The following is an 18,821-nucleotide window of genomic DNA, read 5'->3' on the forward strand; positions in this document are numbered from 1 at the left end:
AGTGGCAGTAGTGTAAATGAGGATTCTGATCCTTTTGACAGTGATGGTGATGTGTCTTGGTGTCCATCAAGCAACAGTATTAGCTCAGAAGATGTTTCGGTAAGTATACAAAAATATTTTTTACTGGTGATCATTGTTCAGTGGCTTGTCACTTTGTTTCTCGTAACATTGCTCTCACATTCAATCGTCGTCTTTTGTGTTAATGAGAAACCTTTAGAGCCTAATTTTAATGAGCATTGATTGCGGTAATAATATAGTTTTCATGGCTACAAACTTGTAAGAATATTTTTGTTATCAATGCCATTTCAGCGGCTTATAATAGCTTGTGACTACATCTCACGGAAGTTCTGTGACTATTTTTCTATTCATATTACAGCTTGAAATAAGTAGAGCAAGTAGCACCCCAGAATCCAAGCTCTTCAAGAAAAAGAAAGCGTAATATTGATCAGTGGAAAAAAATTGAGGCCAAACGTCGACGTAACGTGGGTCAGCAGTACGTGTCTTCTAAAACCAACAAGGCTGTTCAGACAGCATCTTTAGGAATTCCCTGCGTTTGTTCACATAAGTGCTATATGAGACTACTCGGAGAAGACGAAAATATTTCACACTCGTTTTGGGACATAGGGAACTTTGATGTCCAGCATACTTACTAATGTGTTGTATGAAGATGGTACCAAAAAAGTGAAGGTTCGATTCACTTTTTTAAAACACAAATGGACTAATTGTCACAACTTTACCTTACCTTGTTCTCCCTCACATTTCTTTCTTTCACAGCTATCCAAAACCGACTACAAAGCAAATTTCATCTAGAGCTGTGACATTTTGATACAATGTGAAAGTAAATGGGATGGAAGTCATGATTAGCAAGCAAGCTTTTCTCAGGGTTCATGGATTACAGAGCAACACAAGAAAAGTGAGGAATTTGCAACAGAAAATGAAGTTGGTCGCGCAGTTCCAAAAGAAGATGGAAGAGGTTTTTATACACTCCTGGAAATGGTAAAAAGAACACATTGACACCGGTGTGTCAGGCCCACCATACTTGCTCCGGACACTGCGAGAGGGCTGTACAAGCAATGATCACACGCACGGCACAGCGGACACACCAGGAACCGCGGTGTTGGCCGTCGAATGGCGCTAGCTGCGCAGCATTTGTGCACCGCCGCCGTCAGTGTCAGCCAGTTTGCCGTGACATACGGAGCTCCATCGCAGTCTTTAACACTGGTAGCATGCCGCGACAGCGTGGACGTGAACCGTATGTGCAGTTGACGGACTTTGAGCGAGGGCGTATAGTGGGCATGCGGGAGGCCGGGTGGACGTACCGCCGAATTGCTCAACACGTGGGGCGTGAGGTCTCCACAGTACATCGATGTTGTCGCCAGTGGTCGGCGGAAGGTGCACGTGCCCGTCGACCTGGGACCGGACCGCAGCGACGCACGGATGCACGCCAAGACCGTAGGATCCTAAGCAGTGCCGTAGGGGACCGCACCGCCACTCCCCAGCAAATTAGGGACACTGTTGCTCCTGGGGTATCGGCGAGGACCATTCGCAACCGTCTCCATGAAGCTGGGCTACGGTCCCGCACACCGTTAGGCCGTCTTCCGCTCACGCCCCAATATCGTGCAGCCCGCCTCCAGTGGTGTCGCGACAGGCGTGAATGGAGGGACGAATGGAGACGTGTCGTCTTCAGCGATGAGAGTCGCTTCTGCCTTGGTGCCAATGATGGTCGTATGCGTGTTTGGCGCCGTGCAGGTGAGCGCCACAATCAGGACTGCATACGACCGAGGCACACAGGGCCAACACCCGGCATCATGGTGTGGGGAGCGATCTCCTACACTGGCCGTACACCACTGGTGATCGTCGAGGGGACACTGAATAGTGCACGGTACATCCAAACCGTCATCGAACCCATCGTTCTACCATTCCTAGACCGGCAAGGGAACTTGCTGTTCCAACAGGACAATGCACGTCCGCATGTATCCCGTGCCACCCAACGTGCTCTAGAAGGTGTAAGTCAACTACCCTGGCCAGCAATATCTCCGGATCTGTACCCCATTGAGCATGTTTGGGACTGGATGAAGCGTCGTCTCACGCGGTCTGCACGTCCAGCACGAACGCTGGTCCAACTGAGGCGCCAGGTGGAAATGGCATGGCAAGCCGTTCCACAGGACTACATCCAGCGTCTCTACGATCGTCTCCATGGGAGAATAGCAGCCTGCATTGCTGCGAAAGGTGGATATACACTGTACTAGTGCCGACATTGTGCATGCTCTGTTGCCTGTGTCTATGTGCCTGTGGTTCTGTCAGTGTGATCATGTGATGTATCTGACCCCAGGAATGTGTCAATAAAGTTTCCCCTTCCTGGGACAATGAATTCACGGTGTTCTTATTTCAATTTCCAGGAGTGTATTACTTTTACTATAAGGTATCGATTTTAATCAAATAAAATGATGTAGAAGTATAATAATAACACGAAGTAATGTATCAACTCATGTGCTCTTTTCTTTCAGGCAAACATGGAAATAAATTTCAAGGCAAATCTATGAATGGTGTCAGAGACTTCCTCAATGCTATACCAAAATATAACAATCACTATAGTAGGCAGCAGAACCTCAACAAAGTATATTTTAGATGTGATCTCACTACTGATGCCTTATTCGAATATATTCAATAGTGCAAGGAAAAGGGTGTCCCTACTGTATCACAAAGCTATTTCAGGGCAATTTTTGTGTCCGAATTTAACATAGGCTTCAAACTGTCGAAAAGTGACACCTGTTCAACATGTTATGCCTTTCTGATAGCAACGATTAGCCCAGAATTATGCGCAGAAGAAATTACACAAAGGAAAAACAACATGAGTTGCATCTAAGAAAGGCTGATAGAGGGCAAAATATAATCGTGTCTTTAACTTCTCTGGCTAGAGAGAATGTGAAAGAGCACCATATAATAGCAATGGGAGTGCAACAAACGTTTCCCGCGCCAAAACTAACAGTTGGTCCAGCATTCTACAAGAGAAAAATATGGACGTTTAACTACGGTATCCACGATTGTGGGTCAAATAAGGAATACATGTTCCTGTGGAGTGAGAAGGGCGGAGGAAGGAGTTCAGATGAAGTTGGGAGCTGTTTATTAAAATACTTGGACATAAAGAATACTCAAGCCAAAGATCTCCACATAATCACAAATAACTTTAAGGGCCAGGCAAAGAATTGGTCTCTTATTGCCCTGGAAAGGACTCTCGTCGCCAGCAAAAGATTTGAATCTGTGCAGCATTATTTCCCCGTGGTAGGTCATACTAGACTTCCTTGCGATCGTGATTTTGGTTGCATTGAAATTTATGCGAGAAACAGACGTCCAATACTATACACGCCAGATGAATGGGCAGAAGTAGTCAAATCTGCTAGTCCAAAAAAACTCATTGTGACGAGAATGCGCAGACAATACTTCAGAAGCTTGCGTGATCTGAAAGTCATTAATCTCGATAGCCACTCTATTCAGATCTGCAGATCGCTTTCGTTTTAGTGAAGCGACTCAATTTAAGTTTGAGTATAAGGATCCTTTCACGCTATGTGTGAAGCACTGCTACACAGATATAGGAACCTTCACGGCAGTGGATGTACGTAGCAAAAGGAAAGGAAAATCTTCTGAACCAGATCTATTTCAACTGACAACAAAATATAGAAAGCAACTTCAAATTAATCAGGAAAAAGTCTGATGACATATTGTCTCTTACGACATACATACCTGCAGCATATCAAAGCTTTTTCCGTCATGTGCTGGAAATAATGAGAACACTGGTGACGTAGAATAACTTCTTTCATTTCACATTTACAGTGTAAAATAAAGTATTAGGCTGACTTGTCTGTTATGTATGTGTGTATGTGAAAGTGCAAAAATTATTAATAATTATTAGTTGTTATATAATTTTCAAAATAAAACCTTAAAAACGTATTTTGTGCTCTAAATTATTTTCAGCCATAAGCCATTTTCGACCTCATAATTAAAATTATTCAAATTAATATTACATACTAGAAAGAACATCGTGTATTTTACGCAAGGTTTTCAGTGTATTAAAGTATAATTAAAAGCGAAAAGGAAGTGTCTATTTTGTCTTCAACATTTTTATACTTCCATGAAGCTTTAAAGACGCTGTGTCTCAAAGCTAGTTGAATGTGGCTTGTGATTATATCTCCCCTTCATTTCATTTTTCCTCACATGTCTTTAAATTCCATCCACACAACTTTGCATACTTGCATGTCCCAAATAAAGTCGATTTTCCAATTTTATACAAATACTGTAGTTCCACCACTGGACAACTGCTTGCAAGATATCTGAAATCAGAAAAGACTGCGAAAAATTATAGCGTGTAACGCGGTCTACCGCTTGTCATTTGAACTCCCATGAAATTCGACCGCGCGTTATCGTGCACCATTGCGCATTTCATCTGAACATTAACCGAGTCACCTCAACTCGACGTTCATTGTTAATGACTGGGCAAGTGAGCAACCGAGTCAGCTACACCTTAGCAGATCCTAACGTCAACCACATGAAACAGGAACTAATAAGGTCATCAAGGTAAACTTTTTTTTCCCGACGCTTAAGTTAAAATTTACTTTGGGTTTCTGTCTTCATTGATGTCGAAGATACAGAGTGTTCGAAAATTCCCGTTACAAACTTCTAGGTCTCATAGTAGGGAATAAGTTCATAAAATCTGGACGGGAACCTATGTCCGAAAACCTACCGTTTCCGTTCTACGAGGATTTCAATTCAGATGTGTAACGCGTACACGTCTGCTGAAGGAAAGAGAAAAGTCTCAGAAGTGCTTGTGCTGGTATGCCAGAGGGTAGAGAGGATGACGTTTGCTGCGTCAGACGGTCACCTGATGTCACTTCACGTCTGCCTTACTGTGAGACCTATTCAATGCTTGTGCGTCTCCGGTACAGTAAACATATCTCGGTACACGTTTTCGGAATACGCAGACGTGCTCCTTGTGTATGGCGAAGCTCGAGGAAAGAGAAGAGCTGCTAGGTGGCTGTATCAAGAACCCTATCCGCAACGTAGCACTTTTTGCCCAAGTTGCGCAGCAGCTCCGATAAACAGTTACCTTCACCTTGAGGAGGCAGGACTGCGGTGCTTCACGTCAACGCTGCCCACTCTTATTTTAAGATGATGTACTGCATCGGATTGAAGAGAACCCGTCAACAATCACTCAAACAGTTGTGCTCGTAATGGGTGTTAGCCACATTAACGGCTGGAACGATCTGCGTGAGGAACAACATTACATCCGTATCACTTGCAAAGGTGACACGCTACGGGTTCAGCCGATTTTCCACAACGCGTTGCTTACTGGAAGTGGTTCCTGCACCGCTTCATCGGCTCACCCTTGTTTCCACATTGAGTTCTGTTCACAGATAATATAAGTTCACTGGGAGCTGTGTTCTGAATTCGGGAAACAACCAAGCCTGGGAAGATGCATGTTCAGGGATTTCAGCACGAGGTTGATATTAACCTGTGGGTAGGTATTCTGGAAGGCCATGTGATTGGGCCGTACCTCCTTCCAGTCAAGCTAACTGGTTCTGCACATTTGATCTTCCTAAGAAACGTATTGGATCCCCTTTTTGGAAGCTGTTCCACTGAATGTCCGTCAGGAAATGTGGTTTCAGCATGATGCTGAATACCTCACTTCTCACGTTTGGAGACATCTCAACAGACGACATGGTGAAAGATGGATAAGCCGAGGTGATCCAACCGCGTGGCCACCGCGATCGCCGGATTAAATTCCTATGGACTACTTCTTGTGAGATCGTATGCAAGTTTAATCTACGAGACTCCTGTAGAGACAGAGGAAGATCTGCTGGCACGAGTTCTGGCCGCTGGACTGGAAACTGAAGAGACGCCATCTGGGATGGAGAGTGTGTACTGGAACATGCTTCTTGTCGTCGCCAATTCGAGCTGCTGTTGTAATAATGCACCAGTACTGTTCTGTACGTACAGTAGGCTAGGTTCTTTTTTGTTTCGGAATAATGTAAACGCGCCCTCTTTTAAATGTTAGTACATTACTGGCCATTAAAATTGCTACACCACGAAGATGACGTGCTACAGACGCGAAATTTAACCGACAGGGAGAAGATGCTGTGATATGCAAATGATTAGCTTTTCAGAGCATTCACACAAGGTTGGCGCCGGTGCCGACACCTACAACGAGCTGACATGAGAAAAGTTTCCAACCGATTTCTCATACACAAACAGCAGTTGACCGGCGTTGCCTGGTGAAACGTTGTTGTGATGCCTCGTGGAAGGAGGAGAAATGCGTACCATCATGTTTCCGACTTTGATAAAGGTCGGATTGTAGCGTATTGCGATTGCGCTTTTTCGTATCGCGACATTGCTGCTCGCGTTGGTCGAGATCCAATGACTGTTAGCACAATATGGAATCGGTGGGTTCAGGAGGGTAATACGTAACACCGTGCTGGATCCCAACGGCCTCGATCACTAGCAGTCGAGATGACAGGCATCTTATCCGCATGGTTGTAACGAATCGTGCAGCCACGTCTCGATCCCTGAATCAACAGATGGGGACGTTTGCAAGACAACAACCATCTGCACGAACAGTTCGACAACGTTTGCAGCAGCAGACTATGGCTGCGGTTACCTTTAACGCTGCATCACAGACAGGAGCGCCTGCGATGGTGTACTCAACGACGAACCTGGGTGCACGAATGGCAAAAAGTCATTTTTTCGGCTGAATCCAGGTTCTGTATACAGCATCATGATGGTCGCATCCGTGTTTGGCGACATCGCGGTGAACGCACATTGGAAGCGTGTACTCGTCATCGCCATACTGGCATATCACCCGGCGTGATGGTATGGGGTGCCTTGGTTAGACCTCTCGGTCACCTCTTGTTCGCATTGACGGCACTTTGAACAGTGGACGTTACGGTCCAGATGTGTTACGACCCGTGGCTCCACCCTTCTTCGATCCCTGCGAAACCCAACATTTCAGCAGGATAATGCACGACCACATGTTGCAGGTGCTCTACGGGTCCCTCTGGATACAGAAAATGTTCGACTGCTGCCCTGGCCAGCACATTCTCCAGATCTCTCACCAATTGAGAACGTCTGGTCAATGGTGGCCGAGCAACTGGCTCGTCACAATACGGCAGTCACTACTCTTGATGAACTGTGGTATCGTGTTGAAGCTGCATAGGCAGCTGTACCTGTACACGCCATCCAAGCTCTGTTTGACTCAATGCCCAGGCGTACCAAGGCCGTTATTATGGCCAGAGGTGGTTGTTCTGGGTACTAATTTCTCAAGATCTATGCATCCAAATTACATGAAAATGTAATCATATGTCAGTTCTAGTGTAATATATTTGTCCCATGAATACCCGTTTATCATCTGCATTTCTTCTTGGTGTAGCAATTTTAATGGCCAGTAGTGTACAAACAAATATATTCAAGTGATAAATGGATGTTTCATTATGTTTCGTATCGAATTGTTACCTAAAACTGTACTGCGTCATGCCTAATTCATTTCCTAAAGCAGAAGTGAATGAGTTACTTAAACATTTGAAACGAAACCGTTGTAGAGCAGCAAAGATGGATTTCTATTCTGAATTTATGTACTCTCACCCCTCTAAGAGACTTAGCAGTTCGTAACGCGAATTTCCGATCATCCTGTATAGTCTCGTCAAATCGGAAGATTCTATTTGAAGCACTCTGTATATGATCAAAAATAGTGCGCGGCAATCATCGGCGCAGGTCGCGTGTCGCTTAGAGACTCAGCCACAGTGTCTATTTTGTTGGGATGGCGGGTAAAAAGGTATCGCCCGAAAAGCTCAGAAGGATAGGGCGGGAGGAGGGAGCAGCTATTCAGTCGTCAGTGTGGTATTTAATCCGCGGCGGCAGGCGGCGGCCGCGCTGTGAAACCTTTTTAGAGTATTATGATTGGCAGCGAGCGTACAATGGCCTTTCGTCACTTAGCGGTGATTGCTTTTCAGCCTCGGGCACGAGCCGGGAACTCTGGGAATGCGGCGGGCCCGTCCCGCGTCCCCCTACCCCTCACCACAGAACTGCCGCCTACACACAATGCCGCCGCGGCGGAGGCGGCGTCGAGTGGAACCTAATAACGCAGGCTGCGCTGCGCCGCCCGGGGCCGTGCTGCACCGGTGCCTGTACCCGCGAATCTGCAGTGCGTGCGTGAGCGTGCAGTGTACTTAACACTCCACCATGTCGCACGTAACATTGATTCCTTCTTTTTTTTTTTTTTTTTTTTTAAAAAAAGCCAAATTTCACTTCGTTCTGTTGGAGCGGGTACGTTTATCTATAACAGCAAAGGCCATAATTTGAGGAGGAAGGTATAAGAAAACGGGGTTGGTCGACCTAATTTTGAAAGAGCACGGCTATTCGGAAATTAAAGAACGACCGGTCGCGAAATGGAAGGCGCAGTGAAAATGCGATGAAGCTTTGCACAAACGGGTTGGGCAGTCTCTAGTATGCCCATTGAAAGAGTCACGTCGCTCACCACATTTATGAGACCACAGTGAAAGTTTGAAGACACGCAGGAAAGAGTGTATGGGTAGCTGCAGAGAGATTTCGCCTGATTTCGTGCAACCCCACATAACGTAACTGTCAAACAGTTCCTTCTTCATGACAGTTCTCGGCCGCACCCTGCAGGAACAATGAGGATGCTCCTTTCGAATTGTCAATGGGCCGTGTTTGATCAGGCACCACACAGCCCGGACCTGGCTGCCTCTGATATTCATCTCTGCTCAAATGAACTGGTGGCTATGAAGACAACAGTTTGCCACAGAGCTGCAGCCCAGCGTAAAAAACTGTCGGAACAAGCAGCCTTCTGTGACGAGGGTACTGGAAAATTAGTACAACTACGCGACATATGTCTAAGTCGGAGCAGCGATTGTGTAGAGAAGAAGCTGGAATGTGTAGCTAACTGTTGCAAATAAAATATTTTTGATTTTCACTGTACTTCACTTTTCGCTATCGATCGGACCTTACTTTATGAGTAGCCCTCGTAGAACTGACCGTGTACAGCTAAACTAGTTTTGTTTGAATACGTTGGTCAGAACTGATGTGACCCCAAATCTAACACGGATAAAAAAAATTAATCTATTGTTCTACTGAGAAGTCATAGGACTTCAAAAAAATACTCCGGATGACAAAAAAAGCGAAGCACACAGAAGATATAAAGTGGAACGAACACATATGGTTGGCAATAGGGAAGGCAACTGATCGATTTCGGTTTAGTGGGAAAATTTTAGGAAAATGTAGCTCATCCGTAAAGGAAACCGCATATACAGCGTTATTGCACCCACTATTTGAGAAGATATAGAGAACCGATATTTGCGGTTTATTACAGAAACAGTCTACTACAGCCGACGTACATTTTGCGAAAGAGCCGCAAATATGAGTAAGGGCTCGTACGGACCCATATAGAAATCGTTTTTCCCTCGCTTCATTTACGAGTGGAAAAGTAAGAAGAGTGACTAGTAGTGGTATAAGATACCCCCTGCCATGCACCGTGTGGTGGTTTGTAGAGTATGTATATGTACATAAGACATTGTCGGATGTCAATGTAACTATCTGCAAGCATGCCCGAAAGAACAGATACCATCTTCACACACAGAAATGAAATAAAATGAAATGAGCGAATGGCATTGTTGGCCGGGAGGCCCCATCCGGGGAAGTTCTGCCGCCGAGTGCAAGTCTTCTTTCAGTCGACGCCACATTGGGTAACTTGCGTGCCGGTGCTGAGGATGAATTGATGATGACGACAACACAACACCCAGTCCACGAGCGGAGAAAATCCCGAACCCAGTCAAGAATCGAACCCGGGCCTGCTGCACGGGAGGCAAGCACGTAACCACCCAGCTAAGCAGGCGGACATCCTTAAGATTGACGATTTATGTGGGTGTAACGATCAACAAGTAATTTTTTGTGTATTTCTTATACAATTTGTTTTCAGTAGCATCAATTAGATTTCAACCCACTGCAGACTCGCAATGACACAAAGGAATATTATATTCTGGACCATGTGCAGCTCCGCACTGTAGCCGTCATGATATACCACCTGATGGTTTCTATGACATGTTCGTTCTGATAAGGTGCATGTTACAGGTGTACACACACACACACACACACACACACACACACACACACACACACACACACGCACACACACACACTCATTCGCAGTAAATAAACTTACCCACATTCAGCGTTTGCTTACTGTGAACGAGTGTTGAGCCAATTGCAGCTAAATACTGTGTATGAGCTTTTAGCTGCAAAGATCCAGAATATAACGTTACTGTAATCCTTCTGTCTGATAATTAGAGTGCAGTGGCTCAAAACTAGTTAACGGTACAGAAAATATCTCGTATCAGAGATTCGCAAAAAGCTACTGGTTGTATATTATACCCACACAAATCGCAGTCGATGTAACAACGTACAGCTGGTTTGATGCTGGTTCCATTCCTGTTCTATGTGAGCTACCCTCTTCATTTCAGCATAACTGCTCAACCTCTTCCATCAATGAAATACTTTTCAAGCATCTAGACCTGAGCCAGTGAGTCTTACTTTGCACCATCCTTTAAGCTAAAGTTTCCAGCAATGATACATATCGTAATGTAAGCCCTACCACTTTTTTTCTTCGCTACATTATCTTCTTTATTGGATACTTGCCTTTTCCCCATGGCTTCACCTGCATGTGCGTTTGACACATATATTGAGAACACCATCTCCTTCCCCTCTCTGTATCCACCTCATCCTCCCACTGCCTAGACACCACATCCTCCCAACACTATCTGTCTCCTCCTCCCCAATCTCTCTTTCACTTCATCCTCCCCCTCTCTTTGTCCATTTCATTCAGGCCCTCTCTCTGACAACATTTTCCTTCTTCTCCCTCTGACTATATCCTCCTCCCCCTCTCTCTTTCCATTCCCACCTTTCCTCTTCCTTTTCCTGCTGCCCACTACTCCTCTACATTCCCACCTTCATCTTCCCCTCCTCCCTCTCTCTGTCCATTTCCTTCTCCCTTTGCTCTTCCCATCCCTTTGTCTATCCATCTTAACCTGTCCCCAGCCCTGCTCATTGGCACATCCACTTCCTGCAACCGATACTAGTCCCACAACACACCTGTCCTGCAGGGTATGATACACACAAGGGACTTGAAATCCAATTATGTGTCCCTGACATATAAGCTCCCAAGCAAAGCAGATTGCCAAAACAGGCTGATACTACTCCAACACAACATGCCTGTGACACAGGGCACCCTACATACATGTTGTGGCCCAAAAAACTGTTTCATGTCCCTGACAAGTAGGCTGTCCTGCCACACAATATGCTTGTCACTCAAGGTTGCCTAGACGTCAGGGGCTGCAAAAAACATGTTTCCCCCTGTATCTCTGGTAATATTGGATCTAAGAGGTTATAAACTCCACAGTGCTGATACTCGTGAGGCCTGTTGTTTCTGTGCCAAATTTGGATGAACTCGATATGTTGGTCTAGGAGAAGATCCCAGTCATACACTGTGCTTTATGTATATAACAGATTTGTTATTATTAACTCATTGCAATGTGTCTTCATTTGTTGCTCAATCAATGTCTTTGAGACTACACTGGATGTAACCAAACAATTTGTGAGTCTACATGATGACATAGTCTTCTTGGTGTTATTCTTTAGTTTTTGGCAGCCTTTTTTTGGTATGTTTGTTCTCCATGACGCCATTTCGTCACCTCAGTCTAGGGGAGGAATAATTGGAGCACTATCTATCAATGCATCACATGAACATTGCTTTGAGAGTCGTTCTGAGCTTAAATGTTTGTGTATTCTGTTTTTGCGATGGTGATGGGGAATTAACACAACAGTCGCCTTAAAGCCATACCTAGGTTTCTCAGTGTACAGGCTGAATAATTACGTGGATGTCTCCTCTTATTACGTTATATGAGTGAGACTCCTACAGTCTTTATTGCGATTCAACATCTCTTCGAAACTCAGCCAGTACTTTTATCCTTAGATGAAAATAGAATTGCTGATCCAGAAATACGATTTTAATAATGTAGGGAATGTGGTAAGTAGGTGACAACGTGTCACTATTGGAATGACCTCACTCCCATTACATTTCTCGTTCTTTTTTCGAAACCAAGGTCTGTCTTTAATGACTTCATAATTGATGGAACATTAAATCCTAATCTTCGTTCCTTGTTTCGAAACCACATATAACATTCTGGCATTAGCATTTTGCTGTAAATGTCAGCAACTGACTGATACTGAGTCACATGCGTCCTCATTCCTCAGTGACAGGTGGTCCTTACCTTTATGAGGCGGTCGCGGATCTCCCAACTGAAGATACCCGGGTTCGCCTTCTTGTACTCTTCAATGCGCGCCTCTATCTCCGGCGTGGCGACGCGCGGCTTGGAGCCGCCAATGACGCCGGGCCGTATGGAGCCAGTCTCCTGGTAGCGGTTGAGGATCTTGGAGACGCAGCCGTGCGACACTCGCAGCTGGCGGGAGATGACGCACGGCCGCACGCCGGCCGCCGCCATCTCGACGATCTTCAGCCGAATGTGATTGGGCAGCGGCCGCCCGTTGATGAACACCCCACCCAGCTGGTTCACGCGGCCCTGACCTGAGGGGAAAAGTAATTATCTCCGCTTAGTTAATAACAAGAGCTCTCGTCAAAATAGAGGGAGATGAAAACATGGAACCTCTTAGTGCAGTGGTGAAGGCAGTAGATCCATCATCAGGAGTTATGGTAAGATTTCCTAATTAATTGATGTGGTGACTTCCATAGCAATTCCTTGGATTGGCTCGTCGCTTGGCTGTTATGGACGCCAAACTCATTAGGCACTGGGCGCAGGAAGCTCCACAGCCTAACTCCTCACACGGCCACTGGGTATGGTCTCAGAAAAATTACTCCTTTCCTGGGGTATGGACCCTCCACAGAGGAGCACGCTCTGCCACAGGCTGACGAAGTCGTATCTTGCGATCAATGCCCATGGAGCCCGCGTGGTGGTGGTGTCACCTTACTGGCCACTCAGCCACGGTATTCAGACAGTGACCATCGTGTCGGTAATGTACCCCATAGAAAGCTGCAGATAGCAGTTGGTTAGACCTAGCGACTGGAGACCTCTAAGTGCCCTCAGGCTCACCGGTTTTAGTTCAAATTAACTGCAGGGTTCTTAGCCACATTGGTAAGTCGTAGATGGTCTGGACTTGAAATTGAACGTTTGCAACTCATGTCAGTACTTCTGGATCCTCCACATTTGATGAGTAACACTCAACGACGTTAACGCAAGTCGTCTACTGCACATCCCATAATGTCTGGAAACGCCCATTACCCTGAATACCAGTGCAGTTTCAGGCAGTTTTGTGGCTAACCACAGTGCTGTCTGCTAAGGGGCTGTGTCGTATCCCTCCTATAGAATTCAGACACTAAGTCTACAGCGCGTGCCCCACACATCAACTTCCCCACAGTTTCCAGTATCTGAGGGAAGAGGTTTTGTTCAGCGTCGATCGCTCCATGATCCTTGTAAATGGGTTGTGGTCAGCGGCGCCTTCTGTGTTGGTTTCATAGGAGAGTGATTTTCCCGGGATGGCCGGGGGCTTACTAATTTCGAAAATCCCTGGCAGAAAGCCAGTCCCTATTGAAGAGTGTAAATGCCTGAATTCTGTCCCCGAGGCTGATTCTCTGAGAGGGCTGAATGTTAAAAATGATTTAGTGGAGCTGCTTGGAGCTCGTGAAGCCGATAGTGGGTCGGCAGTAAGCCCTCGCAGGATACAGAAGGTGAGTATTGAGCCGTCACTGTCAGAGGCGGTGTTTCGAAGTGTGTTTCTGACGTCGGTTGCCAGTGATCCTTCTGTGATGAGCTAAGCTATTTGTCAAACACTGAAAGCCTACAAGAATGTGAAAACAATGTCCCGCGTGCGGCTGTCGAATTCTCCTGAGGCACTTTCCGATTTTCTAAGCAAGCGTTGCAGATCAGTGAGTGTGCACACTAGTGTAGGAAGCGGCATTACAGCAGCGCCACAGGCTACCAGCTAGTGACGCGCTTGGCGAGGTTTAATTGAAGCTAATAAGTTACATTTGTTTCCATAGAAATTTGAGAGCGCTGTCTCTGAGGCACTTCCTCGCTCTTTGGTGGAGATTAGCTAGAACAGGGTTTCCCAAACTATGTTTCGCGAAACAGTGTGTAATGTCCCCACAGAAAATACCCTCTACCACGCACCAACTAATCATTTTCAATCAAACCATCCACATTCATTCACTTTGGAAAAGTTATGTGATCTGATTTTCTCGTAATATATGCGGCGACAGCTCGACGACGCCAAATTTGTTTGAGGAGAAAGAGACTGTAAAAGGAAAATAATTAAGGCTTGTAATCACCGGAGATCTGGATATGTAATGGAGATGGATTTAATACACAATTTCCTCCATAAATAAGGTTTGTGACTTTTTTGTTTTGGAGTGAATGAACGAATGAGTTTTTTTCTGAATCATTTGATGATCACGTTGGCCCTGTAATTAGTGGGTAAGTTTCAGCTGTGTCGAAGAGACCCTGCAATCACTGAGTCTGTGTTAAATCGTCCAAAAAGGCTTCGTACACATCTGGAATTCGCAATCTTTCGTAAAAGGAACAAATTGTCCAAACGATTGATTCTCCCGACTAACTGCAGTGTTTAACAGTAATAATAAATGTAAAGATCTCTTAGAGCAAGCCAGCCGCTGATTACCAAGACGAAGGACTCCACCAAAGATCCTATTTGGCTGATTTCACGTAATGAAATATTATATTAAAACTGTACATAGATAAAGGAGAGAAAGAGAGAGAGAGCGAATGAAAATAGAGATAATACTAATAATCCTCCATTAGTCTAATTTTTCGCCTGTCTTATCACGGATCAGCCAAGAGGCCTTACTTTACTGTATAGATTTATGTGTGAAGGCGAAGGGATCTTAAAGGCAACAGATACACGTCTATACAGACAAGACATTACACAGAGATAGCAGCTAGCTGCATTCATCATCTATTCTTAGATAAAGAGACGGCAACTTATTATCCGAACATTTAAAAAAATGTTAAAATGGTCAATCCGTGACAGGACACGTTTTTGGACGTTGCTAAAATATTCTCTGTTTCATGTCAACTACGACGAGCTAACCTAACTGACGCTTGGAAAAGAGAGGAAAGACTCGCAGGTGATATAACTGGATCTACAAATAAAGCCGAAAGACAGCACGCTGAGCTAGCTAGTCCAGTTGAAGTATACGCTTTTCTGCTTAGTGTTGTTTGATATTTGAACATCGATTATTCGGTTATCCGAACATTTAAACAATGTTACAAGTGCTATTTCGCGGTAAGTGAGAAAGTGCTCCGCGAAAAACTATTAATAACATGCCAGTTTTTTCGACGTTTTCACCATTGCTTTTAATTTTATCATGATTTTTGTGTTATTAGTATTGATTTGAATTTGAATTAATCACTGAAGAAAACAAGTTTTTCTCATGTTTATTTTATTAACCTTCAAAATAAACAAAGTGTTCTATCAAAGTATCAGGATTCTCAAAGTGTTCAGTCTGGGGAAATGTTTGGGAACCTCTGAGATAGAAGCTAGACGGACGAAATACAGTCTTTCAGTATTATCCAGCGACAATACGGACACAAATTGCAGCCACCGTTGCCCTAAAATGTTTGCGGAAACACATTGCCGGGCAAGAAGCGTTTAGAGGAGACATATTGTGGCCATGAAAAGGACGAAGAGAGAGAGTGGAAGTGAGTGTGGCTCTTCTATATTTGTATTCCGCAAGGATGAAAGGTTCAAAGAGAAGAGAAAGTCGAGATACGTGGACCTCTTCTTTATAACACAAGCGAGCTGCTTCCGAAACTAACTGCTCAACTGATGCTGGATAAATATCTTTTCCTGAATAGAAATAATTCAAAAGCCAAGATCGCTTAAATACTGTTTACACACTAAAGGTGTCATCATCGGATCTGTGAAAATATAGCATGACAGTTTTGAGGGCGGGCTTACATGAGTAACACTATATACATTAGTATTAGTACAGTACCACATACCTGTATGGAGATTAACATTTATAAACCATTTGGATATAACGATATAAAATCATTGTCACAAAAAATAAAAAGCAGCTGCTGTCGTCGTCATTCATTTCCATAAGATAAATAAAACCGCTGCCAAAAGAAAGAACTACACTCCTGGAAATGGAAAAAAGAACACATTGACACCAGTGTGTCAGACCCACCATACTTGCTCCGGACACTGCGAGAGGGCTGTACAAGCAATGATCACACGCACGGCACAGCGGACACACCAGGAACCGCGGTGTTGGCCGTCGAATGGCGCTAGCTGCGCAGCATTTGTGCACCGCCGCCGTCAGTGTCAGCCAGTTAGCCGTGGCATACGGAGCTCCATCGCAGTCTTTAACACTGGTAGCATGCCGCGACAGCGTGGACGTGAACCGTATGTGCAGTTGACGGACTTTGAGCGAGGGCGTATAGTGGGCATGCGGGAGGCCGGGTGGACGTACCGCCGAATTGCTCAACACGTGGGGCGTGAGGTCTCCACAGTACATCGATGTTGTCGCCAGTGGTCGGCGGAAGGTGCACGTGCCCGTCGACCTGGGACCGGACCGCAGCGACGCACGGATGCACGCCAAGACCGTAGGATCCTACGCAGTGCCGTAGGGGACCGCACCGCCACTTCCCAGCAAATTAGGGACACTGTTGCTCCTGGGGTATCGGCGAGGACCATTCGCAACCGTCTCCATGAAGCTGGGCTACGGTCCCGCACACCGTTAGGCCGTCTTGCGCTCACGCCCCAACATCGTGCAGCCCGCCTCCAGTGGTGTCGCGACAGGCATGAATGGAGGGACGAATGGAGACGTGTCGTCTTCAGCGATGAGAGTCGCTTCTGCCTTGGTGCCAATGATGGTCGTATGCGTGTTTGGCGCCGTGCAGGTGAGCGCCACAATCAGGACTGCATACGACCGAGGCACACAGGGCCAACACCCGGCATCATGGTGTGGGGAGCGATCTCCTACACTGGCCGTACACCACTGGTGATCGTCGAGGGGACACTGAATAGTGCACGGTACATCCAAACCGTCATCGAACACATCGGTCTACCATTCCTAGACCGGCAAGGGAACTTGCTGTTCCAACAGGACAAAGCACGTCCGCATGTATCCCGTGCCACCCAACGTGCTCTAGAAGGTGTAAGTCAACTACCCTGGCCAGCAAGATCTCCGGATCTGTCCCCCATTGAGCATGTTTGGGACTGGATGAAGCGTCGTCTCACGCGGTCTGCACGTCCAGCACGAACGCTGGTCCAACTGAGGCGCCAGGTGGAAATGGCATGGCAAGCCGTTCCACAGGACTACATCCAGCATCTCTACGATCGTCTCCATGGGAGACGATCGTAGCAGCCTGCATTGCTGCGAAAGGTGGATATACACTGTACTAGTGCCGACATTGTGCATGCTCTGTTGCCTGTGTCTATGTGCCTGTGGTTCTGTCAGTGTGATCATGTGATGTATCTGACCCCAGGAATGTGTCAATAAAGTTTCCCCTTCCTGGGACAATGAATTCACGGTGTTCTTGTTTCAATTTCCAGGAGTGTATTTTGTACATGACCGCTGCTCGACTAACAACGGTCGGCATCACACTGCCCTATTCAGCGCAGGTATACCTGCTGCGGTTCTAGTGGTTCACAACCGGCCACTAGATAACGCTGTCCAAGCAGTGCACACACAGTCCTGAATACTGAAACACAATGTATACTTTTAATATATACTCGTAGTTTAAACACGATGTATACTTTTAATATGTAGTTTAAAATCATTTCGTCTGAGAACTGGGGAGAGCAGTGCAAATATGAAAAACTGCGTACAAGTCAAAACCAGATTAGAAGTCACGCTCTTCGATTTTTGGCTTATCGTCATTCATATAGAAGTTTGATGCACCCCTTTAAAATGCACTTCTCATCCACATTCCATCTGGTAAAAGTCGTTACGAGCGCTTTGGTGGAAGGAGGCAAGGAATTCATTAAAGTAGTTTGTAATAACAATCAAATATTTATGTTAATATTCTGTTGTGGTTCAATTCTACATTAGCCCACGAATAAAACTATTCAGAAAACAGTGTTATGAAATCGAATATCGCCACATTCATGTAACTTGCACGATGTAAGTAGCGCATGGCATGGAAGTTAACTGGAGAGAGGAATGTTGTGTGTTCCATATACACTGAAGAGCCAAAGAAACTGGTACACCTGCCTCATACCCTGTAGGTACCTCGCGAGCATGCAGAAGTGCCGCAACACGACGTGGCATGGACACAAGTAAAGTCTGAAGTAGTGCCGGAGGGAATTGGCACCGTGAATCCTGCAGGGTTGTTCACAAATCCGTAAGAGTACGAGGGGGTGGAGAGGAGTAGGAGGAGGAGATTAGTTTTTAACGTCCCGTCGACAACGAGGTCATTAGAGACGGAGCGCAAGCTCGGGTAAGGAAAGGATGGGGAAGGAAATCGGCCGTGCCCTTTCAAAGGAACCATCCCGGCATTTGCCTAAAGCGATTTAGGGAAATCACGGAAAGCCTAAATCAGGATGGCCGGAGACGGGATTGAACCGTCGTCCTCCCGAATGCGAGTTCAGTGTGCTAACCACTGCGCCACCTCGCTCGGTCTGAGGGGGTGGAGATCTCTTCTGAACAACACGTTGAAAGGCATCCCGGATATGCTCAATAATGTTCATGTCTGGGGAGTTTGGTAGTCAGCGGAAGTGTTTAAACT

General features: G+C 45.8%; 1 protein-coding gene across 1 annotated transcript in view; it reads right to left on the reverse strand.

Moving 5' to 3' along the window:
* LOC126145312 (protein gooseberry-neuro-like) overlaps positions 1 to 18,821 on the reverse strand; it is a 435,017-nt gene that overhangs the window by 258,635 nt on the left and 157,561 nt on the right. The window contains exon 2 of the mRNA XM_049915549.1: positions 12,327 to 12,640. Within this exon, the coding sequence (XP_049771506.1) occupies positions 12,327 to 12,640 (314 nt within the window). The remainder of the gene's footprint in view (positions 1 to 12,326; positions 12,641 to 18,821) is intronic.

This window comes from Schistocerca cancellata, chromosome 2, assembly GCF_023864275.1.
Source record: "Schistocerca cancellata isolate TAMUIC-IGC-003103 chromosome 2, iqSchCanc2.1, whole genome shotgun sequence".
Classification (NCBI taxonomy): domain Eukaryota; kingdom Metazoa; phylum Arthropoda; class Insecta; order Orthoptera; family Acrididae; genus Schistocerca; species Schistocerca cancellata.